General features: G+C 51.7%; 1 protein-coding gene across 3 annotated transcripts in view; it reads left to right on the plus strand.

Moving 5' to 3' along the window:
- Nucleotides 1-19225, plus strand: part of DIS3L2 (DIS3 like 3'-5' exoribonuclease 2) — a 192380-nt gene that overhangs the window by 145636 nt on the left and 27519 nt on the right. For all 3 annotated transcript variants that reach the window (XM_040567859.1, XM_040567860.1, XM_040567861.1), the window contains exon 15: nucleotides 9430-9509. In XM_040567859.1, the coding sequence (XP_040423793.1) occupies nucleotides 9430-9509 (80 nt within the window). The remainder of the gene's footprint in view (nucleotides 1-9429; nucleotides 9510-19225) is intronic.

Below are 19225 nucleotides of genomic sequence, written 5' to 3' on the forward strand. Positions count from 1 at the left end.
ATTGCGACCTGTGTTCAGAGATGACTGTCAGGTGTACAAAACAGAGCATTCGGGGGTAATGACCTGCTACGTGCAGTACCCACGAGTAACAGCATACCGAGCAGCAAGTTGAGGGAGGTTTCCACTCGGTTGTGTCACTTTTCATCTAAAGCAAACACAGAGCACACCGACTGCTTTTCTTAAGTTTTTCAGGCTCTCGTATATCCTTTGGGGACAGGAATGCCTTAGTGATGCCTTTCTGGTCAGGCTTCGCTTTTCCTCATCGGATCAGAATGACATATACAAGGGCTTTGTACTGCCCATCCTGCGAAAAAGCTGTGGTTGTGGCAGCAGGATGGCTCCGGTCATGGACACGAGTGGCCCTCAGGCCACAGATGCTGTGTACAGAGACACGTGTCCGCTCTGCTGACACTTCTCAGACTAAGGGAAATTTTACATCAGTTGTATGCTTGAAGTTTCTCTCCTTGTTAACAGTGAGAAGTATTTCCTTTCTTTTCATGGTTACTTTAACCCCTTTGGTTGACCTGTTTGCCTCAGGATTTTCAGAGCAGCGAATGTATTTGCTGTTCTGCCAGCCTCGGCCGTATAGCGAGCTTTCCTACGAACCAGGGATTAGGAGGCCGAGGGACTCTTTCCATCCTAGCACCTGCTTCGTGCTGTGAGGAGCAGCGCTGGGTGCAGGCTGTTGGTGCTGTGGTGCTGGGCTCCAGCCACGGATGCTCGCGGGCTCGGCGCTGCGGTGTCAGCGTTGCGTTTCCCGTCTCGCTTCTCAAGAGGTCTGACCTGTTCCCGTTCACACCCGTTGTAGGTCCCAGCAGCTCAGCTGACCTCTGGCTTTTTGCTCGGGCTGTTGGCCTCTCCTGGGGGATTTCCCCTCTCTAATGAAGTGTGTGGTGTCAGAGCGCTGCCCTCCGGCCATCGGCTTCTTCATTGACAGGGCGCCGTTGCTTAACGGCAAGCTGTTTGCTCAGAGAAGGGTTGGTGCCACCTCCCTAGCAGCCCGTAGGGTTGTTTCAAGTTCCCGATTGCACTCAAGTCTCCTAACAGAGTCTTCATCCTCCTCCTCTTCCAAGTTCCTGCTTTCCCAAGTGAATTTTTGTAGCTCACAGTGAAGAAGAGGCCGGTTGGACAGGCGGGACCCAACTCTTCCCTTGTGGAAAAGCCGGGGAGGCATCATCAGTCTTCAATGCGCAACGCTTTTCTGCAGCCACAGAACTCTATCAAGGCAGGTAAAGCCCAGCTTGTGAAGGACCTATTATGTTATTAAGCGACAAGTTCCTTCACACGATGAATCCAATCGTCAGTTGTTGTTTTTAGAGCACCAGCAGGGCTGGAAAAAGCTCTGGGAGCTCAGCAAGAGCTGGGAGCGCTTTATAGAGTCTGGGAGACAGGCTCTGAGTAACATGAAGCAGCCAAGCAGTGAAATTTGGCATGCATCTTGTTGGTGTCACAGTTTTTTATGTGGCATTTCCTAGGGATGTTTTGCTTTTATTTTAAAATTGATGTATGTGTAGAAAATACTTTAACTTCATTGACAGTTCCCTAGTGGTCTAGAGCATGCGGTGCTGTGTCAGAACTCGTTAGTTTCTGAAGAAGATATTTTTAATCCACCAATGTAAACCCTTTTGCAATTGTATAATCTTTATTTTAGTCGTGTGGTTTCCTAATCATGCATCTAAAGAATGAGCTCATCCAGTTTATAAATTACAAAGAACGTGAATGGAAGTGTTCAGTTCTCCTTTCTATATAAATCTGGTTTTACTTCTTCGCATATTGCATGCTGTGTTCTAAACCTCCAGTGCAAGCAAAGTGTGAGCGTTTAAAAATAAACTCATTAGAAGTTTATATTAGTGCCAAGTGCTGAAAGTTGTCTCCTGCCCCATCTTCCCAGAAGGGCTCTTCAGCTTTGAGTTGCAGCTGCGAAATAAAAGCCAAGGATACAATGCCAGCCTGCCTTCTGATGACAGCATCCATGTGTCTTTGCAGAGGATCCAGTAAAAGCTGCTTGCTGGTATTTCTGTACTACCTGGCTACCTGCAGCAGAGGTCTGGGGGGCTATGAGACAGCAAAGCAGCACCTGTATGTGCTAGGGAATGTGCGTTGGTGTCTGCTCCTGGGAGGGGAAGACCCTGGAGTCCTCGCTGGGTCCCAGGGGAGATATTTGGAGAGCAAGATCTGCTGCAGCCTGAGAAATAATTTAGTAGTAAGTCATTGTGCCGTTGGGTCCCAGGCTGGTCAAGTAGGTCAGTTAGTTTAAGGGGGAGAAGCAAGAGAAATGCTATCTTCCATCTTACTCTCTGCTAGGGATTCCCTGGCTGTGTATGTGGTTTATATGCTTGTGTTTGCCTGGGTGGATTGCAGGCAGCAGCAGGGATTCAGGCCAGAAGTAAAGCCCCATAGGAGTTTCAGCTCGTTTTCCTAGGTTGGGTTGGCTTTCAGGTTGACATTTTCCTTTAGCCCCACGCATGGATCTTGGAGCCTGTTAATAGATGTAGCTCGCTGGCTAATGTCTTGTGACAGAAGGGATATGAGAGAGATGTGTTGCCTGGGTGGTGCAGAGTGAGTAAAACCCGAGGTGATGTGTTGTATTGCGGCAAGTAAGAGAGAACCTGCCTGTACGAGAGACCTCGAGACTGGAAAACAAAGTAGGAACAGGGACGGAGAGGAATTGCTGCATGTCACCCTTTGCTGTGCTGTCCATTTACACCCAGGTGTTCTTCTGCCCCGTGAAAGGGGAGAAGTTAGCTTAGGCTGACAAGGAGCTTGTCATCTCAGCGCTGTCATCTCACATACAGGAGCTCTGGGATGTGCGTTGGCTTGTTGTAGAGCATGCTAGGTGCAGCATGATCGTTGCTGATCCCTTCCTGTGCCCACTGTGCATTGCAGTGTGAGGGTTGGGATGTCTCAAGTGGATGACTGGGGCAGGAAGAGAGAGGAAGAGCAGCTACCAGTGATGTCCCCTCTAGAGCACGCTTTCCCCGAGGAGCAGGCTCATGGGACAGCTGGTTTTGCCTTTCTGTTTGTCTCAGTCTCCTGGGGATTGGCAGTGCTGAGGACACGGGACAGCAGGGACTGCTTCTGGAGCCTCCTAGGGAATTAAAACCTTCACCTGGAAAATACCCATTGAGGGATGGGGACAAGAGGTCTCACCGAGGAGGCAGTGGGTGAGATGGGACCACTTTCGGACCAGTTCAGGACTTCCAACCAGTAGCAACAGCAGTCCTGTAACTAGGTGCTGAGACTGGCCAAACGTTTGCTGTCTGCGAAGCCAGAAGGGAAGAACCACACCAACCCAATGTGACAGGTCATTAGTTGAGCTGGCAGCAAGCTTCCCTGCCTTGCCTTTAACCACTGGAGGACTTCTGATGTCTCCTTTTCTACCCCATCCTGTCCTTCCTCCATTCCCTTCTAGAGAGAGGGGCAACCAGGAAGAAGTGCAACCTCTACCCAGGGTCTTTCTGCAGCAATTTTGATCTGCAGTGCAAATCGAAAAGCGACCCAGAGGGAGAAGTGCTCAAGAGCAGCTTCTTTAAGTGAAAACACAGCTGTGAGGTTTGCAGGCTGTGCTTCTGTAAGGGCTCGTCCAGTCAGCACAGCCAGCACCGCTGCAGCCCTTCCAGCACGCAGGAATTGGGAAATCCATTGTGAACAAGATTGAGTTTGATGGCCTGTGTGCAGGCAGATGGATGTATTTTTAAGGGACGAGGTGCCAGAAAACTCTGTGATTACGTTACTGGAGCACGGCTCGTTTTTTGTGGTTTGAAAAGTGAGTGTCAGGACTTCAGGGTTATTTTTTTTTCAGGTCAAAACCAAAGTTTGGGAGGGGCATAAAAACCTGCTCGATGACTAAGTTTATTCTTAAAAAGCTTTCTAGAGCTTGCTGGAGAGGGGAGCCTTTATTCCGAGAGGGAGCTGATACCAGTCTTTTTGGACCTCTGTGCAGACGGGGTTATAACTGTGGGAGTGCCAAGGGCAGGTGAGACCCCCTGCCTCTCAGGAGACTGTTTTCGGTGTAATCTCTAGATCCAGTCCCCTGGGTTTTGTTGTGCAGGCTCATGTTCTGCTTCACCTCCTTGCCCTGGGTGATCTCTTTCTGCCTGAATACCACTACGCTGGGGGAATTACCTTGAACAGTAGAACCAAGGCTGGCAAAAGCACGATGCCCTTGTGTTGACCCAAACCCAGGACGTTTGAAATCGTTGACCTGGTTATTCGGCTGAACTGATAATACCTCTGAAACGGTGCATGTGCAGAGAAAACTTTCAGTCTAACGACGGAGGTTTGGTGCTCAGAGCCAAGGGGGGATCCAAGCCAAACCATTTACTCAAGGGGCATGCAGAATTTGCCCAGCCGAGTCAATATAGGTACTGGCAGCGTTTCAGCAGCCAGAAAGCTGCTCCTCGCGCTCTCTCCTTGTTGGAGCTACCAGGCTTTATCGCATGACTGGGCCCCTAATTGCTGCAGGTCTAAAACTTTCTTTAAAACGAGGACGGCTGCTGGCTGCACCAAAGCCCAGGCAAGCCTGGAGGTCCAAGGCAGTGCAAAAGCACCATTCCCCCTTTCTGGCCTCTGTGGTAATGGAGAATCCCCAAAATACAGACAGCTTCCCCTACAACCCCACCAAGACCTGTCTGCTCGGAGCAGGGCACTGGGTCCCTGCAGGGATCAGGAAGCCCAGAGCTGTCCGTGCAGTGTGGGGCAGCTGCCCGGAGCCTTTCTGCTTTCCCTGATGTCTTCTGTCTGTGTCCGTGCCCTGTTTGGTGCCTGCTCCCTGCTGCCAAGGGAGCGTGTGGAAACCCTCGGGTGCCCAAGAGCAGATGAAGCACATCGGTGTCTGATGGGTGGAGGAGCAAGGGCCGTCCCACTGCCAGCCAGCTGCATCCCCTGCTGGATTTCAGGACGTAGGGATAGCGACTGGGAGGATGTTGCCAACTTAGAGTGGAGCCATTTTCCTCTGTGCCCAGCACCACTGTGGGCAGGAGATGACTTTCTTCAAGGAGGTGGCATCACCCTCACCTCGAGCCTGCAATATGCGCCACCAAACATTGCCGGGATCGGCCACGTGCTGTAAGTACACTCTCTTGCTCCGTCCACCAGTGGCCAGACTGTGTGCCCACTCCTGTTCGGTACCATGGGTGCAATGCTCTCCTTCACTGAGGGAACTACATGCAGCCCATCAAACTGCCTGGCCCTGTGAATTTCAGCGCCCTGCTCCTCTTCAATTTGGGTGTATTGCAATTGTGCCTGGTAGCGAGCGAGCCTATCCATCACCGTATCCTCGCAGATCCCAATTACTCCTTTTGACAGCTCTTATTCGCGCACCTCCCTATGCCTCTGACATCTCAATTATTGATGGGGCTCGCCTGGGAGGCAACACTCTGTTCGCAGCGTGGCTCTGTTCCAGCTCCCCTTCCCATCGAGTTCACGCACACACCACGCCAGGCGTCTCTTTATGTGCAGAGCTATCGGAGTGGAAAGGGATCTTTATTAGCATGTGAGCTTTGGGGCTACGCTACTGAAGGGGGCAGTGCAAGCCAAATCGCGCACAGCGCTGGGAAATTTCCTCTCCCCCTCCTCTCCCAGCAGAGCCCAGCAGTGTCCTGTAAAATTAAATGATCTCCTGTGTTTAATGCTGAAGATCCCTTCAGCTGACGAGCCTTCCGTGTGATGGGGTCACTCTGCACTTGCATTTCTGTAGGAAAACTGAGTTCCCTCATTGTCCCTGCAGGCATCAAATCCTGTGTTTTGAACAACAGTGGCCTTTCCTTTGTCCTGGTATTTATTTGCTGGCTTTATGGCAAGTCTTTGCATTCTGACACACACACAAAAAGGAGCTTCAAAGCAGCCTGCAGTGTTGGAGCAATGCTGTCAAGTTGGTTAAGAGTTAGAGCTGTGCCAGAGGGAGTGTTGCAAAAGCCTGTTTGGTTTGTAGGTCTCTGTCTGTCTGGGGGGCTCGGGATGTCTCGTGACATCCCTGCAGTGGAAGTCAGATTGGAGGAATGATAAAGCGGTCGATCAGCTCCTGACATCTCTCCAATCCTCAGCCTTGCCCTGCAACCTTCTGTAGTTCAGAAGTAAGCAGACGTTTTGTGATGTGCTTAGTGAACAAAGGCAGAAGGAAAAGGCAGCTGCTGGAGGAGACGGGAACAGAAAGGAGCAGCAGCGCTGGGTGTGCAGAGAGCTGGCAGGAAAAGATGCTTGAGTTCTGTTCTCGGGGATCTGTGGTGGCAGGAAAAACCTGTGGAGCAGATCTTCCAAAGCACTGAGGTGCTGGGGACATGAGCACCCTTGTAGCTGAACACGGCAGCGCAGACGTGGCCACGTGTCCAAGGATGGTCCGCGCAGGACTCAGCCTCCAGTGGCTCCAACAGCAGAGGGGACCCAACAGCACCGTGTTGGGTGGGTGTGGACAGCTTTAAGCTTACAAAGCAGTCCCTGCATCCCAGCTTGCCTCCTGGCAGTGTTCAGCTGGTCCTTGCCTCCCTGCCTCAGCCGCTCTGTGACAAGTTTTGCCCGTGGGCTCCGCTCTCCTTGCAGAGACCAAAGGGCACCAAGCGAGCAAAGGCAGCTGGAGCGCAGCAGGTGGCAGGCACGGCCAGAGCTCGGCTGGTCCTTCAGGAGTCTGTGTGACTCCTCGCCTGGGTGTGACGGTCACAGCCCCTCCAGGCTGGCCGTGACGGGGCAGATCTGCGGAAGAGCAAGGTCTTGTGCATCAGCGACATCACGACTGCCTCGAGCTGCAGCCGCCAGGACAGAGCTTTAGTTGCCATCTCCGTGTGACAACCTGAGCCCGGCATTTCTCTGCTGGTCTTGTCACTGCAGGTGACAGCAGCATCCACCCGCCTGACAGCAATGCCCCAGGCGGTCAAGGCACGTTTGGTCCCCCTTACACCGCCCTCAGCCCTTCCTGGCGCTGGTGGGTAAGCAGAGAGGATGGAGCCTGCCAAGCAGGGTGTGTTGTATTTGTCTTGAATGCCATAGCCGGAGAAAGAAGGGTTAAAATAACAGAAAGCTGAAAATGCATTATCTTAGGGAACTGTGATCTTTTCTTTCTGGCTAGGCAGGATCCAAGCGACCCTGTCCCCTCCAGATAGTGGAAAGGTCACCCTCCCGTACCTGATTCCCCCGGAGCTTTCCCATGCAGCCTGTCCAAACAAGGCTGTTTTCCTTCCCAGCCCTTTTCCTTCCTTCCCGTCCCCCGGACTTGCCTTCTCGCACAGAACTGCCTCTGGCCCTGAGCGCTGCAGGGGGCATGGAGCCCAGGTGGGCTGTAACCAAAGGTGTGTGGCTAGTGCAAGCCGAAAGGCCACTTAGCTGAGAGAGCTGTAAAGGAGAGGTTCAGGCAGTCCTCAGTTTGTCCCAGTCAGATCTATTGATAAAAGTAGCCAAAGCGGCCCAATTTTGCACCTTCTTTTGTTTTTCTTCTCTGCAATGCGATGCCCTTCCCTCAGAGCACCGGGGCGTGTGGAGCTGTGGCTGTGATAACTGCTGTCCCTTTTGGCTCAGACCTTCCTTCTGATACTCTAGTAGGAAAGCTTTGGAAAACCTGGCCCAGGAAAATGCCTTTGGGGAGTTCCCAGTCCCTCCTTCAGTTCCCTGAACCAGGGGGACTCTGGTTGTAGCCAAGTGACCTTTGCCTCTGTCAAAGCAAGGTGATCACTCGCCTCTCTTGGGGATTGCTTGTTTCTTGCTGAGCTCCTGCTCCTGTGGGGCATCTGTCGTGCACCGTCGGAGCATCTGGAGAGGCTGGAGCTGCTGCCTGGCTGCAGAGATGTCAAGGAAGACGAAACGTCCCCAGCGGGCCCTGCTAGTCCTGCCTCAAACACCCTTCTCAGAGATGGGACTGAGGAATATGCCAAGCTGCAGAAGGTCAGAGCCTGCAGGAAGGCATAGATTGTGATACTTCTGTCGTGGACACATGCAAAGTGCAGGCACGTGTTACGTGCTGCTGCAGGGGTGTGTTTTGGGATGGTTTACAGGGTTAGGGGCATGGAGGTCCCAGGAGATCAGCTGGGTTTGGCCTCAGCCTTGGACTTGGTTATTAAGTCAGTGACCAAGATGGTGAAGTTTTCCATGATTTCATGGTATGCAGTTTTATTTGGGTCAATGAGAGCACAGCGTATGACTTTGCTACCCTGTAGGGAAGGGAAAATTGGTGCACCATCTAATGATTCAGCACACAGGGTTTCTTAACAGCCTACGGGAGAAAGATGTTTTAATTCTGTGTTCATTCCTGAATAGGCTGTTAATTTGAGTTAGCAATTTCCTTGGACCCCAGAGGAGAGAGTCTGTGATCAAAAGGAGCGGCTCAGTACCGCTTCCTCCTTTCCCTGTTTAGAGAGGCCGGGCTCATGCTAACAAACCTCTTTTGACTTTTAGCTTTTGCTGTGGTCTTCCCAGACCATTTCAAGTCCTGAAATGATCCAGCACGATCCAGCAGTGGTTATAGCCCTGCTGTTAATAGTCTGTCCCCCCAAAAAGCTACAGCGCTCAGTGCGTAAAAACTGCAGCAACCTCCTCCGAAGGATGCTGCCCCTCTTACCCGACCTGCTCGCTCCTCCTGAGGGTCTGCAGCCCCTCTGCAGAGCGCAGGGGCTGCACCTCGGGGCTGCAGGAACAGCCTGCCCTTCTCTCCCCTGGGGCCCAGCAGCATTCCCGTGGGGAAAGAGGCTCTGCTCCCCCAGGCCCCCTCTCGTGGGGGTCAGCCCCGAGCTGTTTTCCGGGCAGTTCAGCATGTAAAATCCTGAAGAAAAAGCCTCCCTGCAGAACTGCCCTGTGGAGAGAGGATTCATTTTTCCCCCTTAAATAAAAGGAGCCGAGGCTGTGCTTGAAATCCGAAAGCCCTTGCCGAACGCCTCCTTGGAGTCGCTTCCAGGTCCCATCACAGCCTCCTGCCGGACGCGGGGCCAAGCTGCAAACCCTTCTAACAGCTCTTTAATAACTCCGCGCAGAAGGAAAAATCTGTCACCTTTCCCTCTGTGGTTTCTCCTCTGTTCTAATGCGCTGGGGGAACGGGATGGAGCCGGGAAGGTTTTCAGAGAAAGGCTCGTGGGAACTGCAGCTGCCGATGGCGAGCGCTCGCTTCTCTGGTGTCTGAGGGCAACCGCAGCCGCTTTGGTGAGGGGCGGTGTGTGTGGGTGGGTTTGGAGGGGCGAGCCGTTATGACCCATGCATTTCAGAAGAACCACAAACACTTTAGAGTAACAAAGGGTGGAAAAAGCGAGAGGTTTCTGCAACGCATGTGACTTCGCCCTGAGGTTTGGAACCCCGCGCTATGTTCCAGGCCGCGGTGTTTGCGTGTCAGTCTCGGCGAGTTAGCTCTCTCCCACAAGCCTTGCTCGCAGTTGCTGTGATGACTGAGAACACAGCCTAAAATGTTGCTTTTTTTTTTTTCTCTCTCTTCTCGTTCCCCTCACCCCTTCTCTGCAGCTGAAGCTCTCGTTTACCTTGGACCAGGAGAGCGGGATGCCTCAAGGCTGTTATATCTATCAGTACCGGGACAGCAACAAGTAAGTCCCGCGGCAGATTGCACGCAGCAGATAGGAGAAGGTGCACCGAAAGGAATCTGCCCCGTGTTCTGGCACGGGGAGCACAGCTGCTTGTACCACTTAAAAGTAGATTAAAGCAGGCTTCAGGCTCGACCTGAAACTGGGAACAGCTCCTGTAAAACCAGCGCCTTTAAAATGCACAAGGCTCTGCAGCCCCTTCGTCCTGCAGTGTCTGAAAAAGCCGGTCACTCCTTTTATTTGGTTAAAAGGCCAACACTTGGGTACAGAGGGCTCTGGCACTCAGCCAGCCTTTTCCCCGGGGCTGTTTTTTGCAGGGGTGACACTGGGGGAGCGGGCTGGGGGTCAGCATCCACACCTGGGCAGCCCTCACCTCCGCTCAGCTACGGGGAGCCGCAGCAGCCTGTCCTCTCTGCTCAAGCTCACCTGTGGGTTCGCTGAGTGGCCTTTCGTTTGTGGGCACTATAGCAGCCACTTTTATAAGGTACCTTATGATGATATTCAAGCTTTGCATGCGTTTGGAGCTGAGTCCTCCTTTTCTAGGTATTCTGCCTATTTTTGCTAGCCCCATAGTGAATTGGCACCCACGATGTTTTTATTTCAAATCACATTCTCATTATCAAATCGATGGCAGCAGCACAGTTCAGGATATTTCTGTGTTCGTGCTGGGTTTCTTTGTATGAATACCATCATAAATCCATAACCGGTTACCTCCACCTATGTAGTTGTGCTTCTTGCCAGTTATTGCAGGCAAGCCCAAAATAGGATGGTATATGAATTTGTCAATGAGTGCAACGCCCTGTAATTAGATCTGCGCTGAAATGCTGAGAAGAACAGCCCCGACAAGGAAGAAATAAATCTGCATGCGGCACCTAGCTCTTCCTAAGCTGAGAAATGTGTGTTTAAAAAAGAAAGGGGATCTTTTCTGGGAGAAGAGCACAAAGCCCTTCCTTCCCACCTGTGAGTCGGCAATTAGCGTGCAGTACCCGATCCCATTACGACCACCTTGGCCCTGCAGGCATGAAGGAAGAGAGCTGCTATCTCCAGCACCACGAAGCCAGCAGGGAGACGTGCAGTTAAGTGCAAAAGCATAAAATCAACACGGGAAGAGCATTCGGTTTTGAGTGTTCATAAGGCAACGGTACACAATGGACAGCGAGGAGAAGAAAACCCCCAGACCTGGTGGGTTTTGTTAAGGATGTTTATAGATCCCCTGTTTCTAATTGTGTGGGGTATATCTCAAAAATCAGCAGCCGTGTTTTCTGACACAAACCCTCCCCTCCCCAGGCTTGTGTGTGCGTTTTGTGCCATTGTTTGAGGAAAATCCTGGGCTGGGAGTGGAGCTGTTTTGTTTAAGCGCTAAGGCCAATAGCAATTCAGTTGGAGACGTTGATTTTAGCCGTGAGTGGTCCAGCATGAGACAAAGTAGCTGCAGCACGTTGGCAGCTGTCGATGTAGAGATGTATGGCTGTGACCTGCATTTCTGGCAACCGGGGGAGCCAAGGCACCAGAGCGGTGCCAGCCAGGATCGTGCATTTGCAAAGCACGGTGCAGGCAGGATGAGTGCACTTGCGAGCAAACCCAAACTTTGTGCGTGCCTGACAAATCCAAATCGTCATTACACCTCCCTGCAAGGTCCTGTACGTCGTGTTTTATAGCTGGCTTGCCCAAACAAGGGGCCTGGGGAGCAGGATATCCATTGCCAGGGAGAACCTTGCTGAATCTGAGCCCAGGCTTATTCCCTGTGCCCTGTGCCTGCAGCCCTGGGGCTCGGAGGCTGCTCGTCCGACAGACTGAAGCGTGAAGGTCTGTGCTACAGCTGACGTATTCTTGCAGGTAAAACGCCCTTGAGCCAAACGTGTGCTCGGCTCCGGTTGTACCCTCAGTGATTTTGGAGGAGTTCACGTGCGCTGTACCTTTATGGCCACCAGAGCACTGCATTTAGGAACCTGATAGCATGCGAAGCATTGACTCGGTGCTGCTTTCCTCTCTCTCAGCCCAGCAGAGACCGTGTTTCTCCAGCACTGGGACTTTTACAGGGTTAATTTGGTATCCACAGAACAGCGTGGCAGTTGTCATGATACTTCTTCCTTAGCAATTTCCCAGGGTAAATTGTAGGGTTTGTGTTCTCACCAGCCTGGTGAGGACTGAACAGCGCTGATCAGGACCCGAGGGGATAAGAGCTCTTCTGCAGTCTTTAAAAGATGCACCTAGAAGTTAAAGCACCACAACATCTGTGCCTGCTCCACGTCTTGGAGCTGTGTCCAGCCCAGAGAAGACATGCTTAGTGACATGCTGTGCATCCTGGCATGGCGAGGCTCTGTGCCACCATGGTCACCAGAGGAGCGTCCCTTCCCCTCCAGGTGGCAAATGCTGTTCCAAGCTGCAGCCAGACGGGGCCACCGGAGAACAGTGAATGCTGGCCTCTGCTCTCCGAACAAAGGGCTGGAGGTTGCTGAAAGCATAATTACAAGAGCAATTAAAATTTCTATCGCTTAGGCTAGAAGTGCAAGTACCATTCAGGCTCTTACCAGGGCAATCCATTGGAGTTTGTTCTCTTTGAAATGAAACCCTATCGAGGAATTTGTGCCTGCTCCCGGCAGCTTATCATCCCCTGCCTACCTGTAGCACTATGGCACTGGGGAGACTGGTGTCAATGGTGCCTCCTCCCCAGCACAGTTCATGGGCAGGAGTTGCATGAATGAATGCATCCTCATTCAGCAGAGCTGGTCTCGGCGTAGGCTCCAGGTCTGGGGGAGCTTTTGGTCTTTGGGAGCCTTGGACTGAGACTAGAAGAGGTGCTGAGCCTTCACCTGCTCTGCTCCCTGTCCCCTGCTGTGATATATTGGGACGTGATGGCAATAAATAGTCCCAGCAGAGGTGAAGGTGCAGTGCTTGGTCCTGTTTGAGGAGAGAGGTCGTCACTGCCCACCCTGCAGTCACAGGGAGACCAGGGGACATCTTTTTCCCTGTGCTTCCTGCTCAGACCCAGCCACTTCCCTCTCCTTGGCTGCCAGCCCTTTGAGCCTGCCTGGCCCCGGAGGAAATTACTTGACCTCACGCAGATGAAAGCCATCTCCGTTCTCGTTTTTAAGCCATGTTACTTAAATTCTCCTTAACGGGGGTCAGTCAGGATATTCTACAGAGGACAGGGCTGCCGTACCTGGCTGCTTTGGGAAGGCTGTGACACGGGGGACAGCCTGGTGACATGTGCACGGTGACATGCTGAACAGGAGCATGTTGTCAGCCGTCACGTTGCCCCAGAACAGTCACAGGCAGGGAAGGCCAGCCTGGCCAGCCTTCCTGCAGCGTGACTGCAGCACGGATCTGGTGTTTGGGCTGGGACTGGCTCGCTGCCACTCCCTCCCACCCAGGCTGCACAGGATCCAGCGGCAGAACCCACCCAGGCAGTACAAGGTCATCAAGGCCATTTGCATCCACTTTGGCTCAGGAATCCTGTCTTACGACACACAAACTCACTGATCCCAGCTTTAGGACTGCGATGCCAGCTGTGCTGAAGCAGTGCCTGGCACCTGAGTGTGGCCGATCCTGCTCTTGTAGGTTGCCAGGCAGTGGGAAGGATGAGATCGAGAAAGGTTACGGGTAGTCGTGGAACATTTCTTCCATCCCAAGTACAGGAAAAGCCAAAGCCAACCTGAGATCCCCCTGGAAGTCTTCTGTCTGTGTCTAAGAAATAGGAAATTCTGTCTCCTCCGCATTCACTATCGCTATCCAGACGCTTCTCTGGATCCCATCTCACTTCTGCTCACCTACCCACAGCAAGCCTGACCCTTCACGTGCCTTTCTCTGCCCCCCAAGACTCTCTAATCACTGCCACCTTCCTCAGATGATGCGGTGCTCATGGTCCCTGCCATCCCAGACACACCAAGGAGCTGCAAATCCCTGTCAAGATTCCTGTTACATGGGTCATATTTGCAGAACATTGTAATGCTTCCTCATCCCCCACTGGTTCTCCTCTAGCATGGTTTTCGTGCTCCCTGAGCCTCCAGGTATTGTTTTCTTCTTCAGGTCTCTTCCTCGTGCCAGGAGTGCCGTCTTTGCCGATATACCAGCCTGCACCTCAACAACGAACTTCATTTTAATTCCTTGCTGCAGCTGGTTTTTGTGCGTGTGTGTCAGGATTATGAATTCGCAGCGAGGGCTTTCATGTTCTCTTCGGAGTAATTTCTAAACCCAGAGGAGCAGCATCTTGCATGGAACCACTTAGAGACCTCTTATAAAGGCAGCCTGGGAGTATTGATCATTTTTCCTCTCCAGGGACCCGGAGCGTTATGGATACAGCTGCTGTGCGGTGTAGCCACTTGCGGGCAGCACCACACAACTCTTGAGGATGAGAAGTGAAAAATAGCTCCAGTTGATAGGAAAAGTGGTGCCCCCTTTTATATAGAGATCAATGATGCCTGGTACATTGGATTATCACTTAAAACACCAGGACTTCAAATGCCAGGGTGCATGCACTCCTGATGCTGACAGGTTAGTGATATATAATGTTGTTTGGGTTACCAACCGAGCTCCTCTCTGCAATCTTTTCATAAGGTGAATATAATATCTGCAGTGATGTACCCAATGTTACATCAGGAGAGCCAGCCTATAATTATGCTTGAATTGTTTGAACGGGTTATTTGTCACTAGCACATTAGCTCACTCCATTTAGTGCTACCAGCCAGGGCTGCGGCAGGCTTGGTATAAACAGAGCTTGGGTGGAGGTTTTGGTGTTTGTTTGTTTGTTTTAATACAGAAAAGCAGAATTTATTTGGGTTTATTTTTTTTTATTTTTTTTTTGCTGGGAGAGCTATTCAGTGGGAGTGCTAGGAACAAAATATGTAAACCAGCTGACACAGCACAACTGATTTGTTTTCAGATGTAGCTCCGAGGTGTACACCTCATGTTGGACTTTAGCATGGACCTGGTGGGTTTGTAGTGAGCTGGCAGGTTTTCCCCAGTATGTTTTGTGGTTTTTTTTATTTATTATTGTTTTGAGGAGTCGAGTCTTGCAGAGTGGGGTGTTTGTGCAAAGAACTGCTGCACAGCTCACACAGTCATTGGGTACCCAACCTGCCTTGTTGCACGTTTTTTTCATGGCATGCATCCCTGCAACACAGGGTATTGGTGTAAAGGAAGCAACTGCCTCTCCTGCTGGCACCTGATTTTCTCGTTAGTGGTATGTACACTGCCCTGTTCTGACCTGCATGGCTCAGGGAAATCTCTGAAGGCGGCATCTTGTCTTGTTTGTCTTGTCGCAGGCAGGGATTTCATGGGGGAAATCCATGTACTTGTAATCCCTTGACATCTCGGGCTTGGATGGATGCTGTCCAGTACCAATTATTCACCTGAAGCTTATGAAATGCCTTGTTTAGATTTCAGATCAAAATAAAATTAATTCAATTTCTAAAAGTTGCTTTGCCAGTTGCTCATGTCAAATTCTCTGTGGTGGAAATTTCACCTTAGGGTGCCCTGTTGGGCAAGCTGGCTTAGCTGGGACAAGGCATGTCCAGCTGCCCTGCTGTTCTGTGCCTGACCCTGGCCTCAACTCTGCACATCACTAGGATTTTGCAGCCATTTCCTAAGACTTGTCGTGTTGCAGGTAGCTGCACTGCCCTGTGACTCTTTCCTGGTAAGCTGCGGTAAGGTTTAACCGTGTTTGGAGGCCATGAGAAAGCATCGGAGGCAGCTGGAGTTAACTAAGCCTGTATTTTCTTTGCTGAGAAGGAAGAATACCACTTGGGTTGTAACTAGCCCCTGCGTTTGAGACTAAGCCAGCCTACTCCAGGCTTACAGCACTACCAAGATCTAGTGGAAGGTGTTCCTGCGTGGATGAGAATGGGAGTGGAAGCAAAACGCAAGCCGGGACATGAGTTAGCGCTGCAGAGAAGATATACTGTACCGAGCCGATGAGTAAGCAGGATGGAGTTTTTCTTTTGATACCGTGTCTTGTTATTTGTTTGACTTTTCAGTGCCAAACTTTGTCCGAGTCGGCAGGTGATGTGGATGCTTCACCTGCCAAAGAGTAAACACTGGAGTTGGCCAGGCGAGGCTGGGAAATGAGTGTGTCACCGAACGTGGAGATCAACCAGTGCTCCTTGTTTTGGCGTAGGTCCAGCATGGGCTAAATCGTCCCGGAGAGCCAGTCTGCACGTTGACCTTTAAAACTCCTAAAGACACGTAATCCTTCCTGCCTTGAAGATACGTGCCCGGCTTTTTGTATGCCACAGCCACAGACTGCTGGGGCACACTGCGAAATTGCGTTTGTCACCCGAGGTGTTGAGCAGAAGGGAGTTGTTCTTTCCCTGCAGAAGGGACCCTATGGACATTTCGAGGTGGAAGAAGGGTTCTTACAAAGGGCTCTGCCCAAGGTACTACTTAGCTGCTTTTCTCAACGCAGACCTGTCTCCTCCTCCTCCTGCCACCCAGCTACTTTAATAACGGGTTGCCAGCCCTTCAGTGCTGTAGAAATAGTAACTGCCAGCTCCTTGGCGTGCTGCTGTGGTGTGGGGGCTGCAGACGGCAAAGGTGGCCAAGGAAACCCGCCTTTCCCCCGTGTGAGCAGGTGGGATTTGAAGATGATGTGACCCCTTCCAAACAAACACTTGAAGCTTTCCCTGATGCCACAAAGCCCATGTGTACCAGTAGATGTCTCTCTAAATCTCCATGGGGTACCAGGACAGTTGGTGTGTTCTCCCATTCTCCAGGGAGGGGAAGGACTGGGTTCCTAAACCCCGGCCAGGTGTGTAAGCTCCCTGCTCTGCCCCTGCTCTCCCTGGTTTAACTGGGAGTCGTTTTTTTCCCCGGTGTCAGCGTGCTCACTTGGTGAGGAGCTGCAAAACCTCCTTGTCAGTGGTAGGTGTCTGGGTATTCAGTGGCAGTCAAGTAGGTGAGAAAATCAGCTGCAATTGTGACTGAGTCAGAGATGCTGTCTCCATGTGTCATCCCTGGAGATCTGTTTACACAGCCATTTGCTTAACAATATGTTTGGAAGCCCTCAGTACCATTTCGGCACCATTTCCCTGGTCTATATATGTCTGTTTAATGCCCAAGGCAGTGAGCTATCTCTGAGCTACAATTGCTAACCTATAAAAAATGTGGATTTTTTTTTTCAGTAGCACTGTATCGGACAAGTCCCTGATTAGCCCTTAGGTATGTGGGAGAGGGCAGGATGTGGGGAGAAGCAAACATCCTCCTTCCACAAGAAGTCCCTCTCACTTTTACCTTGAACATAGGTTGCTGGCTTGACTTTGTGTCCAGGAAGGTCCTCTCCTGAGCTGAGATCTGGCTAGAGAATCACCAGGCACCCTAACCATCCCTCTCCCAGCAGGGTTCCTAGGCATATCTTTAATTACAGATTCAGAAAAGGAGCCCCTTTTTTTGGCTTAGTCTGTGTCCTTGAATGCCCAGTCACGGTACAGAGCGGCTTCCCTGGGTCCGGGTTTTGCTGTGCACTTCCCTCTGTGACATTACAAGCAGGGAGCGCTGGGAGCAGCAGGCAAGGGCACGTGCTGTGCCTTCTCCTGTTGCTTAGGCTGTGCTTTAGGTCCAAACGATGCAAAGTTACATGTAGTGTCAGGCAGTGAAGTAAGAACAAGGACGATGAATAGGATGCTGAGTACACAGAACACGTGTTGTGCTGGCAGTGCCGATGCTCTGTTTGGAGAGAGACCTTCCTGTCCCCCTCACCAGCCTGCTGTTTGATCTCTGCTTTCTGCCTCGAGAGAGCGAGGGCTTTCGGTTTGCCGCGGGCAGGACCTCTCCAGTCTGTTCAGCACTAAGCACTGCCATTCCTCGGGGGATCCGCAGTGTAAGCTGGAGCAACTGGGTGGATTGTCGGCCAGCTGGGATTGCTCTCTCTCAGAGAGCTACTGGCTGTAAGCTGGAGCATTCAGTCTAGAAGTAAAGCACACAATGAAAGCAAGAGAGATTAACCCCTGGCAAAGCATCCCAAGAGAACACCAGGGAATTCTCCCTCTCTCAAGGACACGTGCGCTTCTGGAAGATGTTTTAGACCCTACAGGCCAGCAGATTTCCCAGAGCAGCAGTGACCTGAAGCCCTCCAGGCTCTGCAGGTCAGCTTCTGTCATAATCCTCCCCGTCTTAAAGTCCTGGCACACTGCTGCACTCAGGGTAAGGGGCCAGCTTAGCACTGAGACCGCTCACCTCTCTGCAAAGCTGGGTTTTGCCAGCTGCTGCGTCTGGAAGTACAGGGCATTTGCTTTGAGTCCCGGTCTCTCCCCATGTAGTCTGCCAAGCTGGCATCCAACATAACCTTACTGCTTGGAATGACGTCCTTGCAAATCAAAAGGTGAGAGAGGAAGCCTCCCTCCTTACCTCCTCCCGAGCAGCAGGGGTGAGTGGTTTTACTTTACTGCCATCCTTTGCTCTGGATCCTGCTGCTTTTTCAACTGTTTTTTTCAAAGTTCAGAGCAGCTAAATCAATCCATCGATGGACTCTGTTCCCTCCACACCTTCACGCTTCTGCATCAAGAAAAAGAGCCTCATATCTTAAGCATGTTTTGTGTGCTGTGTTGAGGTCACCCTGAACGGGGTTCCCATTACAGCTCAGCACTTTCACCTCTTCCAATTAGCCATGCATTAGTCAAGCTGGAGCCTAATGGCTTTGGCTTTGCCAGTACTGCCTGAAACGTTCACAGCGATGTAAGAGGATTTGGGCACCACTTCCTTTCAAGTTAATGGAAAGATCTTGCTTGGAAGGAACCTACTTGAGGATCGGCGTGTACTTTGCATTAATGTTTCCATTAATTTTAATGGGAGATGGTTCTAAATTCCTCGGATCAGCTTTGAACATCTTAAATTTTGTGTCCTTCACCTTTCTCATCTAAAATGGGGCTGATGAGCAGAAATGCTTTTAGCTGAGCAGTATCATTAATGGCCAAGGTGTCCTGCAAGTTTTTCTGCCTCTGCCTTCTCTGGAAATGTCCCATTGTCTGGTGACCCCACTGGGCTGCTCACAGCTCACTGCACACAGAGTTAGCAGGTCCAGGGTCTGCTCCCAGCGCAGAGGTTGTCTTCTGGCATTGATCCCGTGAGCAGAACAACTCCACATCCCCTGCTTCCCCTCCTTCTCTCCTTGCTCTCTGCCCTCCTGCTCCTCTGAACACAGCCGTGGTTAACTGCTACTGAGCATCCCTTGCTGGTCAGCTCGCTGCCTGCTCGTGCCTCCTGGGCTGCTTGTAGACGTTTGCTTCTGTCTCTTGACTGAGCTGAGCTGAGATCGACATCCCGACTGCTCATCACGTCCCCTATCCCTTGGTGAAAGCCAGCCCTGGCAGTGCTCTTGTATATGCTGGATCTCCGGCATAACCTCATTTTGCTGACATCCCGGTTCATTTAGGAAAGGAGTAGAAGCAGACCCTGATCTCCTCAGTGTAATCGGGTTAGCAAGCAGCTGCACATGCACTTGTCCTGGCAGCTAAGAAAGGCCCCACTGGCATAGCCCTGCTGTCTGTGCAGCCCGACATCCTCCCGACAGCAGGCAGCAATGACTGGTCGAGGCAGGTGTGTAAGAACAGGAAGGACTGATCCTTCCCCAGGGTCTGCCCTGCGGACATCCAGAGGTGCTTTATACTGAAGAGAGACCTGCAGGCAGGTAAGGAGGAGGTGGGCTGCCAGCTGTCAGGGCACGGGGACGTGCAGCAGCCCCCAGGGCAGCAAACAGCACGTGAATTGCACTGGGCACCTGCACTGAT

Source organism: Cygnus olor, chromosome 9, assembly GCF_009769625.2.
Source record: "Cygnus olor isolate bCygOlo1 chromosome 9, bCygOlo1.pri.v2, whole genome shotgun sequence".
Taxonomy (NCBI): Eukaryota; Metazoa; Chordata; class Aves; order Anseriformes; family Anatidae; genus Cygnus; species Cygnus olor.